The 23,340-nt window shown below is 45.5% G+C and overlaps 1 protein-coding gene across 1 annotated transcript in view; it reads right to left on the bottom strand.

The window, feature by feature from the left end:
• The window catches only part of CLPTM1 (CLPTM1 regulator of GABA type A receptor forward trafficking), a 326,345-nt gene that overhangs the window by 9,959 nt on the left and 293,046 nt on the right, over positions 1-23,340 (bottom strand). Inside the window, exon 13 of the mRNA XM_069207717.1 lies at positions 10,142-10,309. Coding sequence (XP_069063818.1) covers positions 10,142-10,309 — 168 coding nt within the window. The remainder of the gene's footprint in view (positions 1-10,141; positions 10,310-23,340) is intronic.

The raw sequence follows: 23,340 nt of genomic DNA, 5'->3' as shown, positions 1-23,340 counted from the left end.
TTACCTTGGTGAACACCTTAGGGGCGCTGGTAAGGCCAAAGGAGAGCATGGTGAACTGAAAATGTTTGTGGCCTACCATGAATTGCAAGTAACATCTGTGGGCAGGCAGAATGGAAATAGGCCTCCTGCAAGCAACACTGCCATCCAACCCCCTAGGTTGAGGGCAGATAGAACCTGAGCCAGAGTGAGCATTTAAACAACTTTTTGAGGAAGAGATTGAGGAACCGAAGGTCAAGGGTGGGGCAGAGACCTTTGTCCTTTTTGAGCACCAGAAAGCAGCAGTAATAACAACTACGACCTAGTTCTGGCACAGGAACCCTCTCTATGGCTCCCATGGCCAAGAGAGCCATAACCTCCTCGTGGAGAAGGGCCAGGTGATCCTCTGTCAACCGATCGAAGGATGGAGGCATGGATGTAGGAGTAATCTTGAAGGGAAGAGAGTAGCCCCTTTGGATTATTTGCAAAACCAACCTGTCTGATGTGATGGACTGCCAGTGGGGCAGGTGATGACGAATACGGCCCCTTACTGGTCCCTGGCTGGGGAAGCATCAGACTAGGAAGGTTTGGAGGTGCTGTGGGGGAGGGGGGGCTGTGGGGGTAGTAGATGGCTCGATTGCTGGTTCCCTGTCCCATGAGGACAATGGAGCCCACGTCCCCAGCCATGCAGTGGCTGGCCAGAATGCGCCGCACGGTGGCTGGAGGGGAACAGAAGTGGTTGTGTAGCGCTTATGTAGCGCATAAAATGAGGTGGGGGGGTAAGGCTCAGCTGCAGGGCTCAAGGATCTGGTCATATGTCAGAACTCCTTAAAGCGCTCGAGCGCAGAGTCTGCTTTGTCTCCAATGCACGCGGGGCTGTGGAGGCTTGGATAACCAAGCTCTCAGGGTTTGGGTGTTGAGTCAGGAACGCAGGGTCAATTGGAGCAGGTCTGTGGCGGTGGGCAGTTGTCTTGTTCACAGTAGGCCCTTGTGCTTGGCTTGGATCAGGTCCCCAGCAGGACATCAGTAAGAGCTTCATTAAAAGGTACTCAGTAGGGAAGCCTCAAGCTGAAGCACCTCTGTAAAGGGGTTAGTTCTGACTGCCTCTGAAGGCAGCTTAAGGCCCAGGACCTCGGCCACTCTTCGCACCACCATGAATGGGACGCTCCCTCCCCTGTAGCCACGGTAGGGGGAGAAAGCATGCCAGTGTCAGGAAAGTGTCCGGACAACTGGACTCACCCAGGTCTGTCCACTAGTCGAAGCGATCTTCTAGCTTGTAATACAATGGGCGCAACGACCCAGCTCAAATCCTCACTGTACCCAAACCGAAAAGAATAAGAGTCAAGATCTGACCAAGGGAGTAAAGTCCCTGCAAAGTTGGAATTGCACAACCCCGGTCCGGCTCTGGGTCAGAGTCACATAGGTCCTGCAATGTCATATCTGGTGTGCACACACAACACCGATCACACCTGACGCTGGGGTACTGCTTGAGAAAAGTCCAGATCTAGGCTGACTGTTTGGGAAAAGTCTATGGTAAGAAACCTGCAACTAGAACTCTCCATCAGAAGCTCCGGGGTCTCCACATGTGGGCAGGAATATTCAGTGCTAATGGCTTTTGATGAGGATCCCCTAGAAGAGAACCCAGTGCACTTTCAGTCAAAATTGCATTGAATACCAGGCAAAAAGTGGGGGTGACCATGTCAAAAAGGGGTACTTTCCTACAAGTTGTCATCACAAAAAGTTTTTTTTTTAGTGAGCAGCATCAATTCACAACTATGCATGGACTCAAAAAGTGAACACAACAGGAGGGGAAGCACAAAATTCAAGTTTCACTCCGATTTAACAAACAGGACAGTGGGAAACCAATAGGTCAACTACTTCAGAAGTCTCATAACAGTAGGAGATACAAATAACAAAGGCTGATCGGGTCAACAATGAAACAACGAAAGGGCCTAGTAATAACATTTAACAGTAGCCACAGTAAAGTCTCAATGGTCAAAATCTGGCGCAAAGCACATACTTAGTATACACACCTTATAAGAGTCAACATATGACTGACTTGGGAGAAGGATGCTGAGCTGAAAAGACGTCCACAACTTCTGCAGGCTTGTCAAAACAGCTCAGAATGCCCTGCTCAATCCCAAGGTATGAAGGTGGAGGCTGTGAAGATTCAGATGTCCCCAGAGATCCTTGCAGAGGAAACTGCAGGCTGCAGAACAGTGGGCAGTGTTGTGTCCTTGTTAAAAGCTAACAGCTCTACTGGAAGAGTGCTTCAAAGGGTGAAGACTGAGCAAACCACCTTAGGGTGAAGAAGTTGCTTGTGGTCAGCGGGATGGCATCCACTGAGATAGTAAGGCTGCACGATTAAGGTGCCTGCCAGATGGTCCACAACCAGCCGGACACCATGAACCTGGGCCCAAGACTAGAACCTCAGCACCTCCAGACATAGGGGATGTGATCAAAAGCAACTCTGGTTTTTGGCATACCACATCACAGTGGTGTAGTTTGTCAGGACCTGAACCGACTGTCCTTGAGTGGATGGAAGGAATGCCTTGAGTGCCAGGTAGATCCCATGAAACTCGAGTAGGTTGAAATTATGATTTTGCTCATTTCCAGTGCCCTGGGAGGCTTGAACCACAAGGCTCTACAAGGGATGGGAGATCAGTCAGTAAGTTTGGGTCCCCAGTTGCTGGGTGATGTCGGTGACCTAGCAGGTCACAACCACAGCAGGATACTGGTTGTCACATGGGACAAGGATGGGGTCCATCAGTACCTCATAAGACAACAATTTTTATTAACATAATCTGAGAAGAGCAACTCATCTGTGAAGGGTGCAGGAAAAAAAGAACCGATGTCAGTGTGCTAGGGTAGCACATTATACTATGTTGTGATGTCATATCTACAGTGGAACTCAAAGTTGAGACAGAGCCAAGGCACCACCTTTTGGCATAGACGGTACTTTAGGTTTCTGACCAAGTCTAGTGCCTAGAGCTGATACAAGAGATAAGCAATCTACATGCAGTTTTAGTTTAGGTACTGGTTTTGTATCCTTCACCCTCTTATGTGTATCACGGTGCTATTACCACCTCTCATCTGACCTTCCTTGCCCTTCAGCAGTGAATGGAATTCTGTTTGAGATAAATGGACTGAGCTAAAACCAATCATGTGTCTTCTGTTTCTGCTAGAAGATTTCTTGCTAAAGGGAATATTTTAATATATTTAATGGTTTACAGAACTCTTTTATACAGAACCTTGGTTTCCACATGCATTTGACTGACCTGTGAGCTAACTGCTAAACTGAAAGACAGAGCTAATGGTCCTGGGTTACAATACAGGACTAAACTCTTAAAAGCCAACATAACATCTGAAAACTAGAACTAGTACTGCACTGTACCTTGAAATGTTACTCTAAAGAATTATAAACACTACATTTAAACTTCCCCTAGTAAGCACAGGGTGTACTGAAGTGATATAATAATAACTTAAGACTGTTTTCCTTCTGTCATCTAGAATCGCTCTTTTGACTGTCCATCACTAACTCAGGGCATCAGTATGAGTTTGGCAGTCCTCGGACAGCCAAACTTGCAGTGGCGGTTGGACAGCCACAATCCTGGTGGTCCCACCGCCACGTTACAATCCTGGCGATCAGACCACCTGGAGGCAGCCACCTTCACCAGGATCAAGGATCCTGTTGGGTTGGCGGTGGTCAAAGTTGTGGTCAGCCATGGCAGTGCTGAGTTCGGCACAGCCATGCTAATTGTAGGAAGCTGGCCTGATGTGTGGTGAGCACCTATGGTGTTATCACCTTATACCAGGTCCAGGTATCCCCAATTAGTGAGGAGTAGACAGTGTCTAAAAAGCCAGGGTTCTCTAGAGGTAGCTGTGGATGAGCAGCCAAGACTTATCTAGGAGTCATGCAAAGCTTATGCAATACCACTACAGTCACACAGCAGTTGCACACATGAAAAAACCACACTGTTGCAAAAATAAAGGTACTTTATTATGGTAACACAAATACTAAAATACTGCATAGGCAATACTCCACCAGCAGGTGAGTAAACACTATTATATACACAACAGGAGACAGGAATTGGCAGAGGACACAATAGAAAACAGTGAAATTGCAGAATAAATGGAGACCCTAGGGGGAGACCAAACCATATATTAAGTGGAATGCAAAAGTCAGTCCCCCACCCAAGGAAGTGGAATCTGTAGAGAGGATCTGAAGGAACTAGGAATTCCCAGAAAGTTAAGTAACAGGGTGCCCCCAGAGACTGGGAGAGAAAAGGTAAGTACTTGGTTTTTCCACAAACCCACAGGTAAAACTTCTAAAAACGACTGTACAAGACCCAAGCTAGACTGGAAGAAACCGAAGGTGGATCCTGACCGAAGAGGACCTGAAAATGAAGGGGACAGGTCCAGTTCAAATTGGAGTGTCCAGTTGGGGCAGGAGCCACTATCCACCCTTTTGGAGCTGCAGAACCAGGTCGACGGTGAAGATAAGGAGTCAGCTATGCAGAACAGGAGCAGAAGAAGAGTTCCAGAAATGATGATGATGATGATGATGATGATGTCCCATGTCGGAAGAAGAGTTGCAGTCAGTCAGTCAGTGGCGTGGAAAAACCACCAATAAGCCTTGGCAAAGGCAAGAGTCGCAGGGGACCAGGAAGGTCCAGGGGGACTCAACCCAAGTACGGGAGTTCTAAGTGACTCTCAGCAGTGAGGAGAGTCTGAAAATGAGGAGGCTGCCCCCACAGGCAACTCACAGGCAGCAGACACAGTAAGTGAAGTGAAGCTCGCTCAGCACACCTGAAAAGGTGTTCCACGTCGCTGGAGAAGCAGGCCGGAGACTGTGCTTTGCAGGAAGGGGCTACATGGAGCCTGAAGATCCCTTGGAGGAGGAACAAATAAGCCTTTGTAGCTGCAAGAGTGTTGCTGCACAGGGGTACTGTCCGGCAAGGAGAGGCAAGGGCTTACCGTCTCCCAAGTTGGCCAGCAGGAAAGGACCGAGGGGACCACTCCAAACCACAACCTGTGTTGCAGGATCCACGCAGTTTTGCAGGAGATAAGATCCACACAGCTGGACGTCATTGCAGTTGGTGGCTGGAGATGCAGGGGAGTGACTACTTCACTCCAAGGGAGATTCCTTTTTGCTTCTTGTCCAGGCTGAAGACCCATCACCCTCAGAGGATGCACAGCCAGGGAAATGTTGCAGTTGCTGGAAGGATCTAGAGTACCAATGTTGCAAAGCAGAGTCGTCGCTTGAGTTGCAGATTGTCGGTTCCTGCAGGGTCCAGTTGCAGTCCTGGTGGCCAGAAGATAAAGTAAACGATGCAGAGGAGTCCTGCTGGAATCTTGCACGTCAAATCTGAGGACCCACCCAAGAGGGAGACCCTAATTAGCCCAGGAAGGGGGATTGGTCATTCCAGCAGGGTGACCACCTATCAGGAGGGGACTGTGACATCACCTGCCTGACATGGCTACTCAGATGCTCCCAGGGGCCTCCTCCCACCTGGGATTTAAGATGGAAGAATCAAATGCCCACCTGGAGGAGCTCTGGGCACCACTTCTGGGGTGGTAATGGACAGGGGAATTGTCACTCCCCTTTCCATTGACCGGTTTCACGCCAAAGCAGGGACCAGGGATTCTTGGATTGGTGCAAACCGGTTTATGCAAGGAGGCCCCAAAATGTTCCCTTCAAAGCATACCGGTGTCTTGGGGAGGTTACCCCTCCCAAGCTATGTAACACCTATTTCCAAAGGGAGACAGTGTTGCCTCCCACTCCCAAAGGACATCCTTTGCTCTGCCTTCCTGGGATAGAGCTGGTCAAGAAGAAGGAGGGCAGAAACCTGTCTGTAGGATGGCAGCAGCGTGGGCAACTCCGGAAAACCCTGCAAACTGGTAGGAGCAAAGCTGAGGGTCCTCTAAGGAGGACTGGGGTTTTTTGTTGTTGGGGGGGTTGGGGGCTGCACTGCCGACAACCATGTCATGGGCAGTGCAGGGGCCCAGTCAGCACCCTCGGAATGTGCATGGTCTGCTGTAGCAGACAGTGAGCATTCTGAGGGTGCTGTGTGTGAGGGCACTGGCCAATGCCACAGCACTGTTTCCACCAGGCTGTCAGAAATGCAATAAGACAACATTTCCTCCAGTCAGCTCGTTGGAAACATTGTAAACAACAGTGGTGAGGCCACTACCTTGATGGCCGCCTCATCACTGCCGTACTGGAGTTGTAGCGTTTCAACTGCCAAACTCATAATCAGGCCCTCAGAAGTGACTTTTGATAAGCATGCTTTGTTCTTCTCTTGCACAAGAACAGGTTACTTACCTTCGTCAACGCTTTTTCTGGTGGATTTAATATCTACCTGTAGATTACTCATCTTTTGAATTCTCCCAATGCACCAGCATTCAACGGAAATTTCTTTCTATCTCTGCACATCGACTAGGATGCGACTCCGTCTGACATTATCGGAGCCATAAGAAGTCCTCGCTGGCGTGCTTTTACACACTTTTTTTTACCATGCCTTTAAGGTGAACGGTGAATACCAACATCACAAGCACAACAAGTGCAAACTCAATATATATAAAAATATATATCTATACATCCTTACACATAAACATTAATTTTGAACACATATATACATTTCAGAACTACATATACACAAATATATAGACACACACACACACACATATATATATATATATATATGGAAAATGTCACTTACCCAGTGTACATCTGTTCGTGGCATGAGACGCTGCAGATTCACATGCTGTGCATTATCCTGCCATCTAGTGTTGGGCTCGGAGTGTTACAAGTTGTTTTTCTTCAAAGAAGTCTTTTCGAGTCACAAGACCGAGGGACTCCTCCCTTTCGGCTCCATTGCGCATGGGCGTTGACTCCATCTTAGATTGTTTTCCCCGCAGAGGGTGAGGTAGGAGTTGTGAATATACTAAAAGTGCCCATGCAATGGAGTAAGTATGTATGTACATAATGTGTATTAAAGTAGTATTTATTTACGAATTTCATTCAACTTATAACGGCTACAGGCTCCCGGGGAGGTGGGAGGGCGCATGTGAATCTGCAGCATCTCATGCCACGAACAGATGTACACTGGGTAAGTGACATTTTCCGTCCGAAGGCATGTGTAGCTGCAGATACACATGCTGTGCATAGACTAATAAGCAGTAATCTCCCCAAAAGCGGTGGCTTAGCCTGTAGGAGTTGAAGTTGTTTGAAATAATGTTTGTAATACAGCCTGTCCTACTGTGGCTTGTGTTGTTAACACATCTACACAGTAATGTTTTGTGAATGTATGAGGCGTAGACCATATGGCTGCCTTGCAAATTTCTGTCATAGGTATATTTCCTAGAGAAGCCATTGTGGCGCCTTTTTTCCTAGTGGAATGCGCTCTGGGTGTAATAGGTAGATCTCTTTTTGCTTTAATATAGCAAGTTTGGATACATTTCACTATCTATCTGGCAATGCCTTGTTTGGATATAGGATTTCCTGCATGAGGTTTTTGGAAGGCTACAAACAATTGTTTTGTTTTGCGAAACTGTTTTGTTCTGTCAATGTAATACATTAGTGCTCTTTTAATGTCTAATGTATGTAAGGCTCTTTCGGCTAATGAGTCTGGCTGTGGAAAGAAGACTGGGAGTTCCACTGTTTGGTTTAGGTGGAATGGTGATATAACTTTTGGTAAGAATTTGGGATTTGTACGGAGAACCACTTTATGTTTATGTATTTGTATAAAGGGTTCTTGTATAGTGAATGCATGTATCTCACTTACTCTCCTAAAAGATGTGATAGCTATTAGGAAGGCTACCTTCCAAGTTAAGTATTGCATTTCACAAGAGTGCATGGGTTCAAATGGTGGTCCCATGAGTCGTGTTAATATAATATTAAGGTTCTATGAAGGTACTGGTGGTGTTCTCAGGGGTATGATTCTGTTTAATCCCTCCATAAATGCTTTGATGACTGGGATTCTAAAAAGCAATGTTGAATGTGTAATCTGCAGATAGGCAGATATTGCTGTGAGATGTATTTTAATATAAGAGAATGCTAGTTTAGACTTTTGTAAGTGTAATAAGTAACTTACAATGTCCTTTGCGGAAGCATGTAGTGGTTGAATTTGATTATTGGGGCAGTAGTAAACAAACCTTTTCCATTTGTTTGCATAACAAGGTCTTGTAGAAGGTTTCCTAGCTTGTTTAATGACCTCAATACATTCTTGTGTAAGGTCTAAGTGTCCAAATTCTAAGACTTCAGGAGCCAGATTGCTAGATTGAGCGATGCTGGATTCGGGTGTCTGATCTGTTGTTTGTATTGAATTAACATATCTGGCCTGTTTGGTAATTTGAGGTGAGGTACTACTGATAGGTCCAGCAGTGTTGTGTACCATGGTTGGCGAGCCCAGGTTGGTGCTATGAGTATTAGTTTGAGTTTGTTTTGACTCAGTTTACCAGATAAGGAATGAGTGGGAGAGGGGGAAAAGCGTAAGCAAATATCCCTGCCTGATCCATAACGCATTGCCCTTGGACTGAGGGTGTGGGTACCTGGACGCAAAGTTTTGGCATTTTGCGTTTACTCTGGTTGCGAATAGGTCTATTTTTGGGGTTCCCCAGCGTTGAAAGTAATCTTGTAGGATCTGGGGATGAATTTCCCATTCATGTGTTTGTTGGTGATCTCGACTGAGATTGTCGGCTAACTGGTTTTGAATGCCTGGGATGTATTGTGCTATTAGGCGAATGTGAATCGCCCAATGCCAAATTTTCTGTGCTAAGAGACACAGTTGTGACGAGTGTGTCCCTCCTTGTTTGTTGAGGTAATACATTGTTGTAATGTTGTCTGTTTTGACAGGAATGTGTTTGTGGGCTATCAGTGGTTGAAATGCTTTCAATGCTAGAAACACTGCCAACAGTTCTAGATGATTTATGTGCAGTTGTTTTTGTTGAATGTTCCATTGTCCCTGTATACTGTGCTGGTTGAGGTGTGCTCCCCACCCCATCATGGAAGCATCTGTTGTGATCACGTATTGAGGCACTGGATCTTGGAATGGCCGCCCTTGGTTTAAATTTATAGGGTTCCACCATTGAAGCGAGAAATGTGTCTAGTGGTCTATCAACACTAGATCTTGGAGTTGACCCTGTGCTTGTGTCCATTGTCTTGCTAGGCACTGTTGTAAGGGCCGCATGTGTAGTCTTGCATTTGGGACAATGGCTATGCATGAAGACATCATGCCTATAAGTTTCATTACAAACTTCACCTGGTAGTGTTGGTTTGGCTGCATGTTTATTATTATATTCTGGAACGCTTGTATCCTTTAAGGACTTGGAGTGGCAATTGCCTTTTGTGTGTTGAGTGTTGCTCCCAAGTATTGTTGTATTTGGGATGGTTGTAGATGTGATTTTTGGTAGTTTATAGAAAACCCTAGTTTGTGTAGAGTTTCTATAACGTATTGTGTGTGAAGAAGACACTGTTGCTGAGTGCTGGTTTTTATTAACCAATTGTGTAAGTATGGGAATACGTGCATGTGCTGTCTCCTTATATGAGCGGCTACTACTGCTAGGCATTTTGTGAATACCCTTGGTGCTGTGGTTATCCCGAATGGTAACACCTTGAATTGGTAAAGCACGCCCTGGATTACAAACCTTAAGTATTTCCTGTGAGAAGGATGCATAGGTATGTGGAAATATGCATCCTTGAGATCTAACGTTGACATGTAGTCCTGTTTTTTGAGCAAGTGAATCACGTCTTGAAGTGTTACCATGTGGAAGTGATCTGATTTGATGTAGAGATTCAGCGTTCTGAGGTCTAATATGGATCTCAACGTTTTGTCTTTCTTTGGAATTAGGAAATACAGGGAGTAGACACCTGTTCCTTTTTGATGGTTGGGTACTAGCTCTATTGCTTGTTTTTGTAACAATGCTTTGACTTCTAGCTGTAACAGGTCTAAGTGTTGTTTGGACATATTGTGTGCTCTCGGGGGCACATCTGGTGGGAAATGTATGAATTCTATGCAATAACCATTTTGGATAATGGCTAGGGAACCTTCAGAATTATAGTTTTCAAACAGCTTGCACAAAACTTCACGCCACTGCTTTCCTGCACCACCACCACACAAACTTACTCTACAGTGACATTATTAGTCAAATCGCATTCCCTTACCATCTCGTAGGCAGCCGATTCGGTACATCATTGGCATCCGGATGACAAAAGCAAAGAGGTCATCAATGAAAGTGTTGAGGGCTTTGTATGTCAACATCCTCCAGGGAAGGTGGGCTACGGACTTCATTTTATAATTAATAAATAGCTGTGGAGTCATTGTGATAAACCCTGGATGAAAGAGAAAAATAATAAAAGTGACAAATGAACAAAAACAGACTTCATCACTACACTCAGAATATGCAATCAACAGGCACATGAAAGTAAAAAACTTGGAGACAATAGAGAAGAAATATTTAGCTTCAAAAGCATGGCTCATCCTAAAACTTAACTAATAGCAGCTGTGTGGTATCCTGATTCGAACTGCAGTAACAGGAGCATCTCTATGTCATTTAAGTAACTGAAATTGAAATTGCTTATGTTTTGAAAAAACAATTCCTATTGATAAGAAAGATGATATAATCGTAAGGAATATTTGCTATGCATTCTTTGGCCGTGAACATCACACCTGGGTATGTTGTTCATGTGACTGTACTGCTGCAGTGTGACCAGTAACATTTTGATGTGACACTGTTTCTATGATCTTTGACTCTACCATGTACAGACTCTGCAGGGAGATTCTGAAGGTCCAGACAGGGTACTTTAATTCTTCATCGGATCATATTCCTCTTTCTCCTCTGATCTCCTTGGGACGAATGAGTGCTCTATCTTATTTTTTGTGACATCATTGAAAGTGTTTCTAGATAAAATACAGGTGATGACCGGACAACGTCCTCTGTACAGTTGCATTAGGAAAATCTACCTTTTGAAACAATAGTTTAGGCACCTTGATAACCGACACACTCACATGGTTTGCTTTATACTGCCAAAGTTTTGGCACAGAAAAGTTACAGATATCAAGTTTATCAGTAATTGAAAAACTTTAGAAGAAATATGCTGGTGTGTCATTTTCAGGTTCATATGTCCAGGTACCAATACCCTTCAGAAGTACCTCTGATACCTTTTTAGGTAATACATATTATGCTGCAAAACTACTCATGCAGGTAAGTAACACATATATAACTTCTATTTCCCAAGTCTTCAAAGTATGAAGAGCACACCAACTACAGGACCCATACCAAAGTTTTGGTATACTACTAATATTAAATAATATAAATCATGCTTTTGACTGCTTTATGGCTGTTTATTATTGGAACTCGTATTTGAAGTAAATGTAAGTCTGTCAGTCATCTTGGTATAGAAGTTTTTATACATTCAACTTGCTGACAAGTATTTGAAATGAGGAAGAGGCTACTTTTGAAAGGGATGACATAAGTTGGCCATCTTGTGTTGTGTTTTTTATACTTCACATAGTCACTAAAAGGCAATGAAGTGTCTACATTAGGAATACCCAAATAAGTTACAAATAAATTAAAAACCAATCAGTTTAACATCACTGCATCCCCTAACCTCAGAAAGTTGAAAAATATGAGTTTGGAGGGAATCAAATTTGTTACGTTTGTAAGAAAGTGGCTTTTTTGAAAGGATCAACCCAATTTTTGCCACTGGTACAGGGGTTTTTCAAGTGAAGGTGCATTGGGGTCCTGCTAACCAGGTCCCCAGTGCTCGTACTCTTTCCCATGCTTTAATTTAGTACAATTGGCACACACCTTAGCACCCCATAACTCTGTAGTAAATGATACACCCAGTACCTAGGGCATGAGTACTAAAAAGGGTCCCTGAGGGCTGCAGCATGTATTATACCACCCTAAGGGACTCCCCCTACAAAGTGCATGTAGACTGCCACTGCAGGCTATGTGACATGATGCACACCATGGTTGAAAACCCGACATTGCACACTCATTGTGTGCCATGCCAAAGTCACTACATATAATATATGTAGGCCACCCCTACAGCAAGCCTTACAGACCTACGGCAGGGTGCATTATATTATATGTGAGGGTATATCTGCATAAGCAGATATGCCCCTGTGATGTTTAGTTTGATTACTAAATATTACAAGTGAACAGGGAACCTATCTTAAGGTAGCAAACTAGTCATTACGAGTTACCCAGCTGTATAATTGCTTCTCTGTACCTATTGTGTTTGGTATCAAACATCTAGTTTTATTACGTCCATACTGATGCCAGTATTAGATTTATTGTGAAGGGCACCTTAGAGGTGCCCCCTAAAACCTACTAGTCTTCTTGTGTGCTGGCCTATTGGTATCAACCAGCCTGTTCCCACAGAGAAGTTTCTGACTCCCTGGAGGTGAAAGCCCACGCTCTGAGGCCAGAAACAATGCCTGCTTTGGAGGAAGGTGATTTCACCTCCTCCAGCAGGATGGCTGGTAAATCAGGATCTGGCCTGGAGGCTTGAATGCCTTTGCCGCCCTTTGATATGCAACCCTGCCTTACCCACACCTCGTGGATGCCACCCCCTGCCCGGAGGTCCATTTAGCACCAGGACAGGCAGGAAATTAGCTATGCAGTAGACGTGTTGCACCACCAGGCTAGATCCAACCCCTAAGGTGAGCTGCCTGATGTGCTCCACAAAAGAATTAGGTGGAATTAGGAACTCTGGGACAGGAAGTGTTCATATAGGGGGTGTAGTCACCCAAGGGGTATGCAGCCCATTAGTTACTACTCTACACTCCTCTTAACACCCCTATATTCAGTACTGAGGTGGCCCCCTGGCACCAGGTGTAGGAAAGTACCCTCGTTTTGGCATGGTCACCCGAACGTTTTCCCTTTTATCTCTATGCAAAGACTGCTTTCAATGGGATTCTGCTAACCAGGACCTCAGTGATTGTGCGCTCTCCCTCCAAATTCGGTTGCCTTGGACCTTTGTGCACTCCACAATTGACATACTGGTGTTCCCTTATAAGTCCCTAGTGTATGGTACTTCGGTACACAGGGCATGAGGACACCAGGAATCCCTCAGGGGCTGCAGCATGTATTATGCCACCCATGGGAGCCCATGCAAAATGTGTCTGCAGGCCTGCCATTGCAGCCTACGTGAAAAGGTGCATGCACCCTATCACCACAGGCCACTACACCATATCACTGTAAGTCACCCCAATGGTAGGCTCTTCCAGCCCAAAGGGCAGAGTGCAGGTTTCTTGGTGTGAGGGCACTGCTGCATGAGCAGAGGTGCACCTATAAACTCCAGTTCCAATGAACTGGGCTTCGTGAGTGCAGGGAAGCTATTTTACCTGTACTGGCCACAGTTGGTCCAGCTACATAATGGTAACTCCAAACCTGGGCATTTTTGGTGTCAAACATGTCGGAATCATACCCCAACACTAATGTCCGTATTGGTGGCATGATTCCATCTACTCTGGGTATTGCTACTACCAGTCTTCCAGGGTTTTGTGAGCTGCCCACACTGCTGCCACTCCCCAGGCAGGTTTCTGCCCTCCTACTGCTTGACCAGCTCAGGCAAGGGAAGATGGAACAAATGATTTCCCTGTAGGAGAGGGAGACAACACCCACTCGTGTGGGAATAAATGTAAATTAGCACTTGTATAGCGCACTACTCACCCGTTAGGGTCTCAAGGCGCTGTACTCATACCGCTATGGAACCCCTCCTGGCTTTTCCCTGTGAGGCGCCCACTCCTGAGCACCCCCAGGGTGAAGCCAGGCATCCAAGCGCTGTTGGGGCCGTTGTGGAGATTAAGCAAGCTATTGCCCAGAGTTGCAGAGTGGGACCCATGAATTAGATTAGGCACCGAGGCGAGAATTATCTGGTCAAGGGGAATTGAGCCCAAGACCTGCCGAAGCGGACTTGAACCCTGGTCTTGAGCCAGATCTCTGCTTCAGGGTCTGCCGCTCTAACCATTGAGCCACACTTCTCCACCCAATAGGTGTTACAAGGCTGGGGAGGGGTAGCCTTCCCAGGCCACTGGTTTGCTTTGAAGGGCACATTTGGTGCCCTCCTTGCATAAACCGGTTTGCACCAGTCCAAGGATACCCTGTCCCTGCTCTGGCATGAAAATGGTCAAAGGAATTGGGAGTGACCACTACCTTGTCCAGCACCACCAAACAGGTGGTGCCCAGAGCTCCTTCAGGTGGCCACTTGATTATGCCATCTTGAAAAGAAGAGTTGCAGAGGCCCCTGGGGAGCATCTGAAGGGCCAGGTCAGGCAGGTGACGTCAGTGACTCCCCTTCTGATATGTGGTCACAGTGCAAAGTGACCAAACCCCCTGGTAGGGCTATCCAGGGATTCCCATTCAGGTGGGTCCCCAGATTCGGCTTGCAAGACTCCAACAGGACTCATCTGCATTGTTTAAATCTGCTCCTGGAACTGCAACTGGACACTTCAGGATCCAACAGGACTGAAACTCCCAAGAGGACTTCGCCTTGCAACATTGTTTCCCCGGTTCCTTTCAGCAACTGCAACATTTCCACGGCTGTGCATTCTCAGGGGTTGGCAAGACTTCAGCTGCACTAAGAAGCAAAAAGGAATCTCCCTTGGAGTGAAGGAGTCACTCCTCTGCAGGCACCTACAGCAACGACTGTGTGGATCTGCTCTCCTCTGGAACTGCGTGGAACCTGCAACACAGGTGGTGGTCTGGAGTGGTCCCCTCGGCCCTCTGGGCCCTCCGTCTATTTTGGGAGACTGAGCTCTTGCCTTTCCTTGTAGGACAGCAACCCTGGGTACTGCAACTCTTGCAGCAACCAAGGCTTCTTGTCTCCTGCTCCACAGGAGCTTCAGGCTCCGAGTATCCCTGGCCCCCAGCACTTCCTTCTTGCAAGTACAGTCTCTCCTCTACTGCTCCAGCGACGTGGGACTCCACTTCAGGTGTGCTGATTGGGCCTCACAACGACATACTTACTGTGCCTGCTGCCAGTGGGTTGCCTGTCAGGGTTGTGACTGCTTATGATGACTCTCCTGACTGCTGAACGTCAGCCTGGACTCCCTTCCAAGGGTCAAGTCCCCAGGATCTTGCTGGCCCTCTTCAGCCTTGCAACTTTTCTTTTGCTCCAACTTGCATTCGCAAAGGCTTGTTGGTGGTCCTCCTGACCAGTGACTGAGTGCAACCTGCCAACCGACGTGGGACATAATCTGCACGGCTCCAAGGACTTCTCTGCAGCTCCTGGGCTCCACAGCTGATCATCATCTTCTCCCATCGACCCAGATCTTCATCCACGGAAGGGGGTTGGTGGCCCCTGCCCAGTCTTGACACTCCATTGTGGGCTGAGCTCTGTTCCCCTCTTTTGTAGGTCCTCCTCTTCCAGAATCTGCCTTTGGGTTCCCTCTGGTCTGGTCCTGTTCTTGCAAAGTTCCTTTTCTAAGTCCTCTTATTAGTCCTTGGGAAGACCAGGTACTTACTTCTGCTCTCCTGATCGCTGGGGGGTCACTTAGGTACTCAGCTCTTGGGGTCCTGTGCTCTCCCCGTTCCCCTCCAACGACTCCATATTCTTGGGTGGGGGACTTCACTTCACATTCCACTATGAGTATATGGTTTGGCCCTTCCCGAGGGCCCTAGCTATTTTCTATAGTTTCTTGCCAATGCTTGTTGTTTCCTATGCTAATTCCTAATTATTGGTGGGTGGGTGTGTGTGTGTGTGTGTGTGTTTACCTCCAGTTTGGGGGGCTTCCTATAAGTAATCTAGTTCAGTGCTACTGTAATAAAGGACCTTTATTTTTGTAACACAGTGTGGTTCATTTCAGGTGTGGTAAGTTAATGGGTGACTGTTGTGGTATTGCAAGTGATTTGCACTCCTCTAACTCACTGGCCTCGCCGGATGAAACATCTCCGCACCCAAGCTCCCCAGCCCAGGCTCAAGAGAATTAATGAGGTCTCTGTGGTCCAGAGAACCTCATGAGCTGAGCCCCCCTTTGGGTTCTATTGGACTGTTCCACAGGCCCCACTTGCAGCCTCCTCCCTACAGGTACTTTTCCCCATGGAGTTTAGCGTGTAACGCTCAAGGCTACCATCACTGGAAGCACGTCTGCACCCGAGCACACTAGAGCAGGTAAACCCGAAATGTTGGTGTTACCTAGGACCTTCGATCCTACTTACCTTAAGTCCAGAAGAACAGTCCTGCAAGTTGTTTGCAAGTGATCCTATGAAGTGTGTGTTCTCCATATAGTATAACATTACCACATTCAAGGATCATGCCTCAAAGTTGAAAGCTTTTCTATACTCTGAAAAATCGCTAACTTGAAAAAGTACTTACCTGATCCTGTAGATTTAAGTGTCTAATATAAAAATCGGTATAAAAATTCTAAATTGGTGTCGGATTTGCTTACTGAGTGTGTCTCATTTATTGACTTTGTGAGTTCAACAAATGCTCACCACTCCCCTCTGATAAGCCTAAGGCTGCTCGACCACACTATCACAAATAGAACACCTTGCGATTGTTAAAGTAAGCTCTTTAAACTAATTGGGGATACCTGGTCTCCCTGCACAGTGCATCTCATTTTGGTACACTTTATAGAGAACCAGCTTCCTAGAACGTGCAGGTAACAACACAACTCAGCAAGCAAATTATTAAGGCCCAATTTAGAAGAAAGTACCTCTTGATGCAGCTGTTATTCTGATCCATCCGCCACATCCGGACTTAAAATATCTGATGGCAAATTGACCCTCCTGAGTTTTTTACCAAAATATTTCACTTGCTGAAAGAAAACTAAATGTATGGGGGGAATAAAACAGCCCAAAAATGAGGACCATGTGGGAATTGGTGCAAAAACCCAGATTCATGAGGTTATTCACCATTGCTCAAGGGAAATCTCATAACAGAAAGGTAGTCTCAATAGAGCAGATACAAATTGGCATTAGTACTTCTTTGAATACTAACAGAGGTTTACCTCGGTACAGGAGCCTTGAGAATGTATGCTGTAAAAGGGTATTTAATAAATAAATAGATTGTAAGAAGATTCATGTTTTATTTTTATAGCTGTAGCATTTTATGTTTAGGATTCAATGGTGGATTACAAATAGTTTTCTAAAGAAAAGGCAGATAAACCAGACTAATAGCATAGACGAACGAGTTACTTACCTTCGGTAACGACTTTTCTGGTGGATACATTAGCTACCTGTGGATTCCTCACCTAATGATTCCTCACCTAATGAATACTCCCATGGCGTCAGCATTCGACGGAAATCTTCTTCCTAGCTTCTGCACGTCAACGAGGACGTCACATGAGCCCACGCGACGCCGTCTGACGTCATACAGGCAATAAAAAGTCCTCGCCGACGTGCCGACGTCCGTACCAACATTTTTTACGTGCATGAGAACAATAACCCTATGCAACATCTCATAACATTGCAAAGTACACAACATTCCAACAAAATGTCTATAGATTTAATAAAACTTTTGCATCTTTTTTAATTTATTTTTTAAAACAAAACATTTAAATATACCAAATATGTATATACACAATGAAATATATACATATACAAGAATCCATATATACAAAATCCACTGCAGTCCTAAAGACCAAGAGGAGCACACTCAAGGATTACTTGGAGAGACCAAAAAGGCAACGGGGAGGCGGGTGGGACCGTGAGGAATCCACAGGTAGCTAATGTATCCACCAGAAAAGTCGTTACCGAAGGTAAGTAACTCGTTCTGATGGATACAACTACCTGTGGATTCCTCACCTAATGAACAGAGTCACAAAGCAGTACCGCACTCGGTGGTGGGTGCCTGTATGGTCAAACCAAGAAATCCTGCAGCACTGACCGTGCAAAATGGCCGTCCCTTCTGACCTCAGAGTCCAAGCAGTAGTGCTTCACAAAAGTGTGAAAGGACGACCAAGTTGCGGCCTTGCAGATGTCGACCATAGGAACACCCCTAGCCAAAGCCGAAGTGGACGACTTCGCTCTGGTGGAATGAGCTCTAATACCATCAGGAGGATCCTTCTTTGCTAAAGAGTAACACATTTTAATGCAAAGAACAACCCACCTGGACAGTGTTCTCTTGTGGACTGCCTTTCCTCTCCTCTTGCCCACGTATCCGATAAACAGCTGATCCTCCAGCATGATATCCTTCATTCTGTCGATATAGAAGCTTAACGCCCTCTTTGGGTCCAAGCAATGTAGTCTTTCTTCCTCCTTTGAAGGATGAGGCGGAGGATAGAACGTGGACAAAGTGATTGACTGAGCCAAATGGAAGGGTGAAACAACCTTCGGGAGGAAAGCAGCCTTGGTCCTCAACACCACCTTATCCCCGTAAAAAGTTGTATAAGGGGTTTTTACTGATAAAGCCTGCAACTCACTCACTCTCCTTGCAGATGTTATGGCCACCAGGAAAACTGTTTTAATAACTAAATATCTTAAGGGGCAGGAATTCATAGGCTCAAAAGGGGACCCCATAAGGAAAGTCAGTACCAAGGACAAATCCCATTGTGGCATAACAAATGGTTTTGGAGGATATTTATTTAGAAGACCCTTTAAGAATCTAAGAACAATAGGAGACTTAAACAGCGAAGGTTGGTCTGGCAGACAAATGAAGGCAGACAAGTAACCTTTAATGGTAGCCACTGCACAACCTTTCTGCGCTAGAGACAAAGCAAAAGATAAAACGTCTGACAAATGAGCACGTAAGGGATCAATCTGTCTCTCTCTACACCATACCACAAATTTAGACCACCTATTAGCGTAGATAGTTTTAGTGGAGTGTCGCCTGGCCGCTAAGATAGCATCCACTACATCAGGCGGGAGAGAGAAGGAACTCAGGTTGCCCCGTTCAATCTCCAGGCATGTAGGTGCAGACTCTGGAGGTTGGGGTGTAAAACCTGCCCCTGCGAGAGGAGGTCTGCCCTGAGAGGGAGACGGAGCGGAGGGCACAGTGAGAGTTGGAGAAGGTCAGAGTACCACACCCTCCTTGGCCAATCCGGAGCTATTAAGATGACTTGGGCCCGGTCTTGGCGAATTTTCCTCAACACTCGAGGAATCAAGGGTATGGGGGGAAACGCGTAAAGTAACTGGTCGCACCAGGTCATCTGAAACGCGTCCCCTAAAGCCCACTGCACCGGATACTGGAGACTGGAGTATAACGGACAGTGCGTGTTCTCCTGGGTGGCAAACAGATCTATCCGAGGAACCCCCCACAACTGGAAGATTAGATGGACTTGATCTGGATAGAGACGCCACTCGTGGTCGGCCGAGAAATGGCGACTGAGACCGTCCGCAAGAATGTACCTTCTTGCTCTCCACATCTCAGGAAATTTGGTGTCACAGCTCTCTAAAATTGATGTAGTCTAAAACGATCGTAGTAGATTCTATGCAGAATGTTTAATTGGTTAAGTCTCAAACTTGATTTGATCGCCACCACTTTTGGATGCATCAGAGCTGCTTCTCCCAGTCTGTATTATCTAGGGCTCCCAGCTCACTTTCCCATTTCTCTCAATTTCTGCAAATGATCAGGTGTGTCATTATTTATGGTTTTGTACGCGTGCAAGACCGCTTTCTCTAGTATTTCCACCTTCATTCCAAGGGGGCATATTCTGGGATATCGGTCATGTCTATTTCCTCGGCCCCCCCATGCATGGTTCAGTTGCATGTATTTATAAAACTGTATAGCATGAAACTGATAGTCCAGCTGGAGAGAGGGAATTACTTACCCATTTTCTAAAAGATTCCCCTAAACTGGAAATTTCAATAAGGTCCCGCGTCTCAAACCCTTTTAACTTTGGTATTTCCTTAAATCTCTGTCCTATCCACAGTGGGACCTCCCTGGTGTAACTCGTTGCCTATCCTAAGTGGCGCCACTTAGTTCTGATCCAGGAGCCAATAGTCTGTGTTGCTGGCAAAAGCTTCCTCCATTCTTGACCGCTAAACAGGTAGTGTAAGTAGGAGATAGTGTGGAATTGAAGACGTTCAACTTGGTAAGAGGAGTGGTGTCTAGGTGCATACCCCCAGTCATTGATGACTATTAAATGGGCTGCCCAGTAATCTGACTTAATATCTGGGAGGGCTATACCGGCGTTATACTGGTTTCTTTGTTCGGTTTGCAGTGCTATTCTGGGATGACTCCGCTCGCCCTAACAATTCGCGGATCTCCCCATTAATTTTGGTGAAGCATTCCTCAGGGAGTACATATGGAAGTTTTGGTACGGTGATCATCTTGAAAATCGCTGCTCAAACTAACAGCGTGAGCAGTAGTTTTCCGTCATCTGTCAAGGTCGGTTTGGAACTCTATTACTCGAATGAGATTACGGACTAGGTTGCGGTCTCTGTCAAAGGCAGGGGTCTACAACCTTTTCTGTAGCAAGAGCTACTTCTGATCATTGAAAATCAGCCTGAGTTACTGAAGTCTAAACAACTTGCACATTGTTACCAGACACCCCCACACCCAGCTTCATTGACTTTAAACCTACTGTCTATAGAGCCAAATACTATGGTTTGAACAAAATACTTTGACTAGGGGCACATTGACAGGACTGCATTGTGTGTCGGGGAGAGCGCGGTCTTTGCGGATTTATGAACAGGTGTGCATATGAATGGGATATATGTGTATGGGTGACTGAAAGCCTGTGTTGCATGTACTTGCGGCACTGGACACACCTTTTGCCAAATGTGGCACTGCTACACATATAGCACAAACATACAACCATTTTTATAAATTGGAGAAATGTAAAAATTTAAAGTGCAAAAAATTCTTCCATTTAAAAAATACTGTGTTTTTCAGTTATAACTATGTCAGTGTTTTACTGGCCACTGGGAGCAAGAGACCTGCTGTTTGTAAATGCAACACTTTGGAAAACAAACTTAGAAAATGAAAATGAAAAGTTAACTTAATCTTAATTTTAATTTTCTCTGATTTACAAGCATTGAGAAACATCATTTTGTTCTCATCTCCAATACTGGGTCGACAATGATTAAGAGTTAAATACCTTTGTGTTTCAATTCTTCACCTCTGTGTCACACCATGTGCTGTAAATCTGACTCCAGCACTGCTCATTATCAGGCTCTGCTATCTACAGCTTGATGATAATGTAAAATAGGAAAATAAGTTACTTACCTGGAACTGTAGTTCTCCAGTATTTAAAACTTTAATAGCTTCACATGTTTCATTCCTTCCCTGTTGTCGAGATGGGAGTCTCCGGTGATTTACAAAAGCAATGGTCTAATAAACAGACATTACAGGCCACAGGCATTTAGCTTAGTAACATATCACAGTCGTTTTGTTAAAAAGGACCAAACTCTAGAGTCCACCAATCAGGCTACACCACCCTCTAGAATCCTCCTGTGAGGAGCCGCATTCCCCCAGATTTTCCAAGCAGTGGCGCTGTTAGAAGGATAACACTGAGAAAATTAAGGTGAGCTCCTGAGATGAGGGGTGGGTTGCATGTGAATCAATGGAAGTTTCCAATACTGGAGAACTACAGTTACACGTAAGTAACTTATTTTCTTACTCCAGTACTGGAACTTTCATAGATTCACATGCTTGAATCAGAATAGCAAGCAGTAATTAGCACATTTTCTGTTGTCACATATACAAACATTCTGCTATTTATAAGACAGTATTATTACTTTTTACAGGTTATGCTTAGGCCTTTAAAATATAACGAAGGCAGACTTACAAACCTATTGAAAATGTGCATCAGACAGTAAAAGTGGATGGTGGCTCACCTTTATTGGAACAGATGTCTCAGCACACTCTGCCAAACCGCTGCATCCCTGAGCGTTTCTGTATGTAGGCAGCAATGTCTTGTGAAGCTATGTACAGCTTTCCACGTTGCAGCTTGGCAGATGTCCGGCAATGATACTCCTGCAAACAATGCACAGGACGTGGAAATGGCTCTGGTTGAATGTGCGTGCACCTTGGAATTCAAAGGTTGACCTGCATTTCGATGGCAATGAACAATTGCATTTGTGATCCACTGAGAAATAGTCTGTTTAGATACTGGGCACCCCTTTATAAGGCACTAAAAGCTACGGAAAGCTGGTTAGTCTTTCTAAAAGACTTAGTCCTGTCCAAATAAAACTTGAGGCATCTCCTCAGATCTAGCGAGTGGAAGCATCACTCCACCACTGTTTAAGGTTATGGAAAGAATGACCTCAGCAACACAGGTTCATTAAGATGAAAGTCTGAGGGGACCCTGGGACGAATCTAGGATTGGTGTATAAAATAACTCTCCTCTCTGAATTGTAAGAAGGGCTCCTGTACTGAAAATGTCTGGATTTCACTGACCCTATGCGCAGATGTAAGCGCAAGGAGGAGTGCCACCTTCCATGTAAGGTATATGATGGCCATCCTATGCATGGGCTCATCAAACTGTTCTTTCATTAACTGGTCAAGAAACTGTGTTAAGTTGCCCCAGCGGATAAGGGGCTTTGATTGGAGAAAAGGATCTAAAAAGACCTTTTAAGAACTGTTTCTTGATTCTGAGACCAAAGAGATGGTTTACCGCATATTCTCCTAAACTGAGAAATGGCTGCCAGATTAACTTTTAGGATGCGTGTGCCAATCCTGAGCACTCTAGTTGTAACAGATAAGGTAAGATCTCTTCAGGTGTGGAAGAGAGAGGATGTATATTAGCAGAACTGCACCACAAACAAAATCGCCTACATTTTAGGCAGGATGTCCTATTTGTGCTGTCTGCCCGGGCCTTGGCAAGGATTTCCTGGCAATCCTTTGGGATGAATAAGTGGCTGAATTCCTGGAACTCAGGAGCCATGCCGATAAACTTAGAGGTTTGGGATCCATGTCTCACTTGGCCCTGGTTCATGGTCCGCAACGATGGAATCGGCTTCATTTTGATGGGTGGACGTAGAGATAGCACGAGTAGCTCTGTGTACCACTGGTGACGTGGCCACACAAGAACTATTAGTATGATCTGGCAGGGTTCTGATTTGATCTTGTTGATAACTCTTAAGAGGAGAGGAACTGAAGGAAAGGCGTAGGCATAGATTCTGGACCATGCAAACGAAAAGGCATCCCCACCAATGACCTTGTTGGTGATGCCAACTTGCGTAAAACTGGCATTAGGCATTCTGGGAGGTTGCAAAGAGATCCAGGGGTTCAGTTTACCCCACTGGAAGAATATTTTGTTCAGTGTCTTTTGGTCCAATTCCCATTCATGAGGAGATGTCGTCAGCCTGCTTAAAGAATTTGCAATGGCATTTTGATGTCCTGGAACGTGTTCTGCCTTTATGTGCGCCGAATGTTGAATGCATCGACTCCAAATGGTTTGTGCTTCCTGGGACAATAGATTTGAGCGAGTTCCTCCCTGCTTGTTGATATAGTGCATTGTCATCGTG

This window comes from Pleurodeles waltl, chromosome 9 (assembly GCF_031143425.1).
Source record: "Pleurodeles waltl isolate 20211129_DDA chromosome 9, aPleWal1.hap1.20221129, whole genome shotgun sequence".
In the NCBI taxonomy this organism is placed as follows: Eukaryota; Metazoa; Chordata; class Amphibia; order Caudata; family Salamandridae; genus Pleurodeles; species Pleurodeles waltl.
This window is presented reverse-complemented; position numbering and strand designations above follow the sequence as displayed.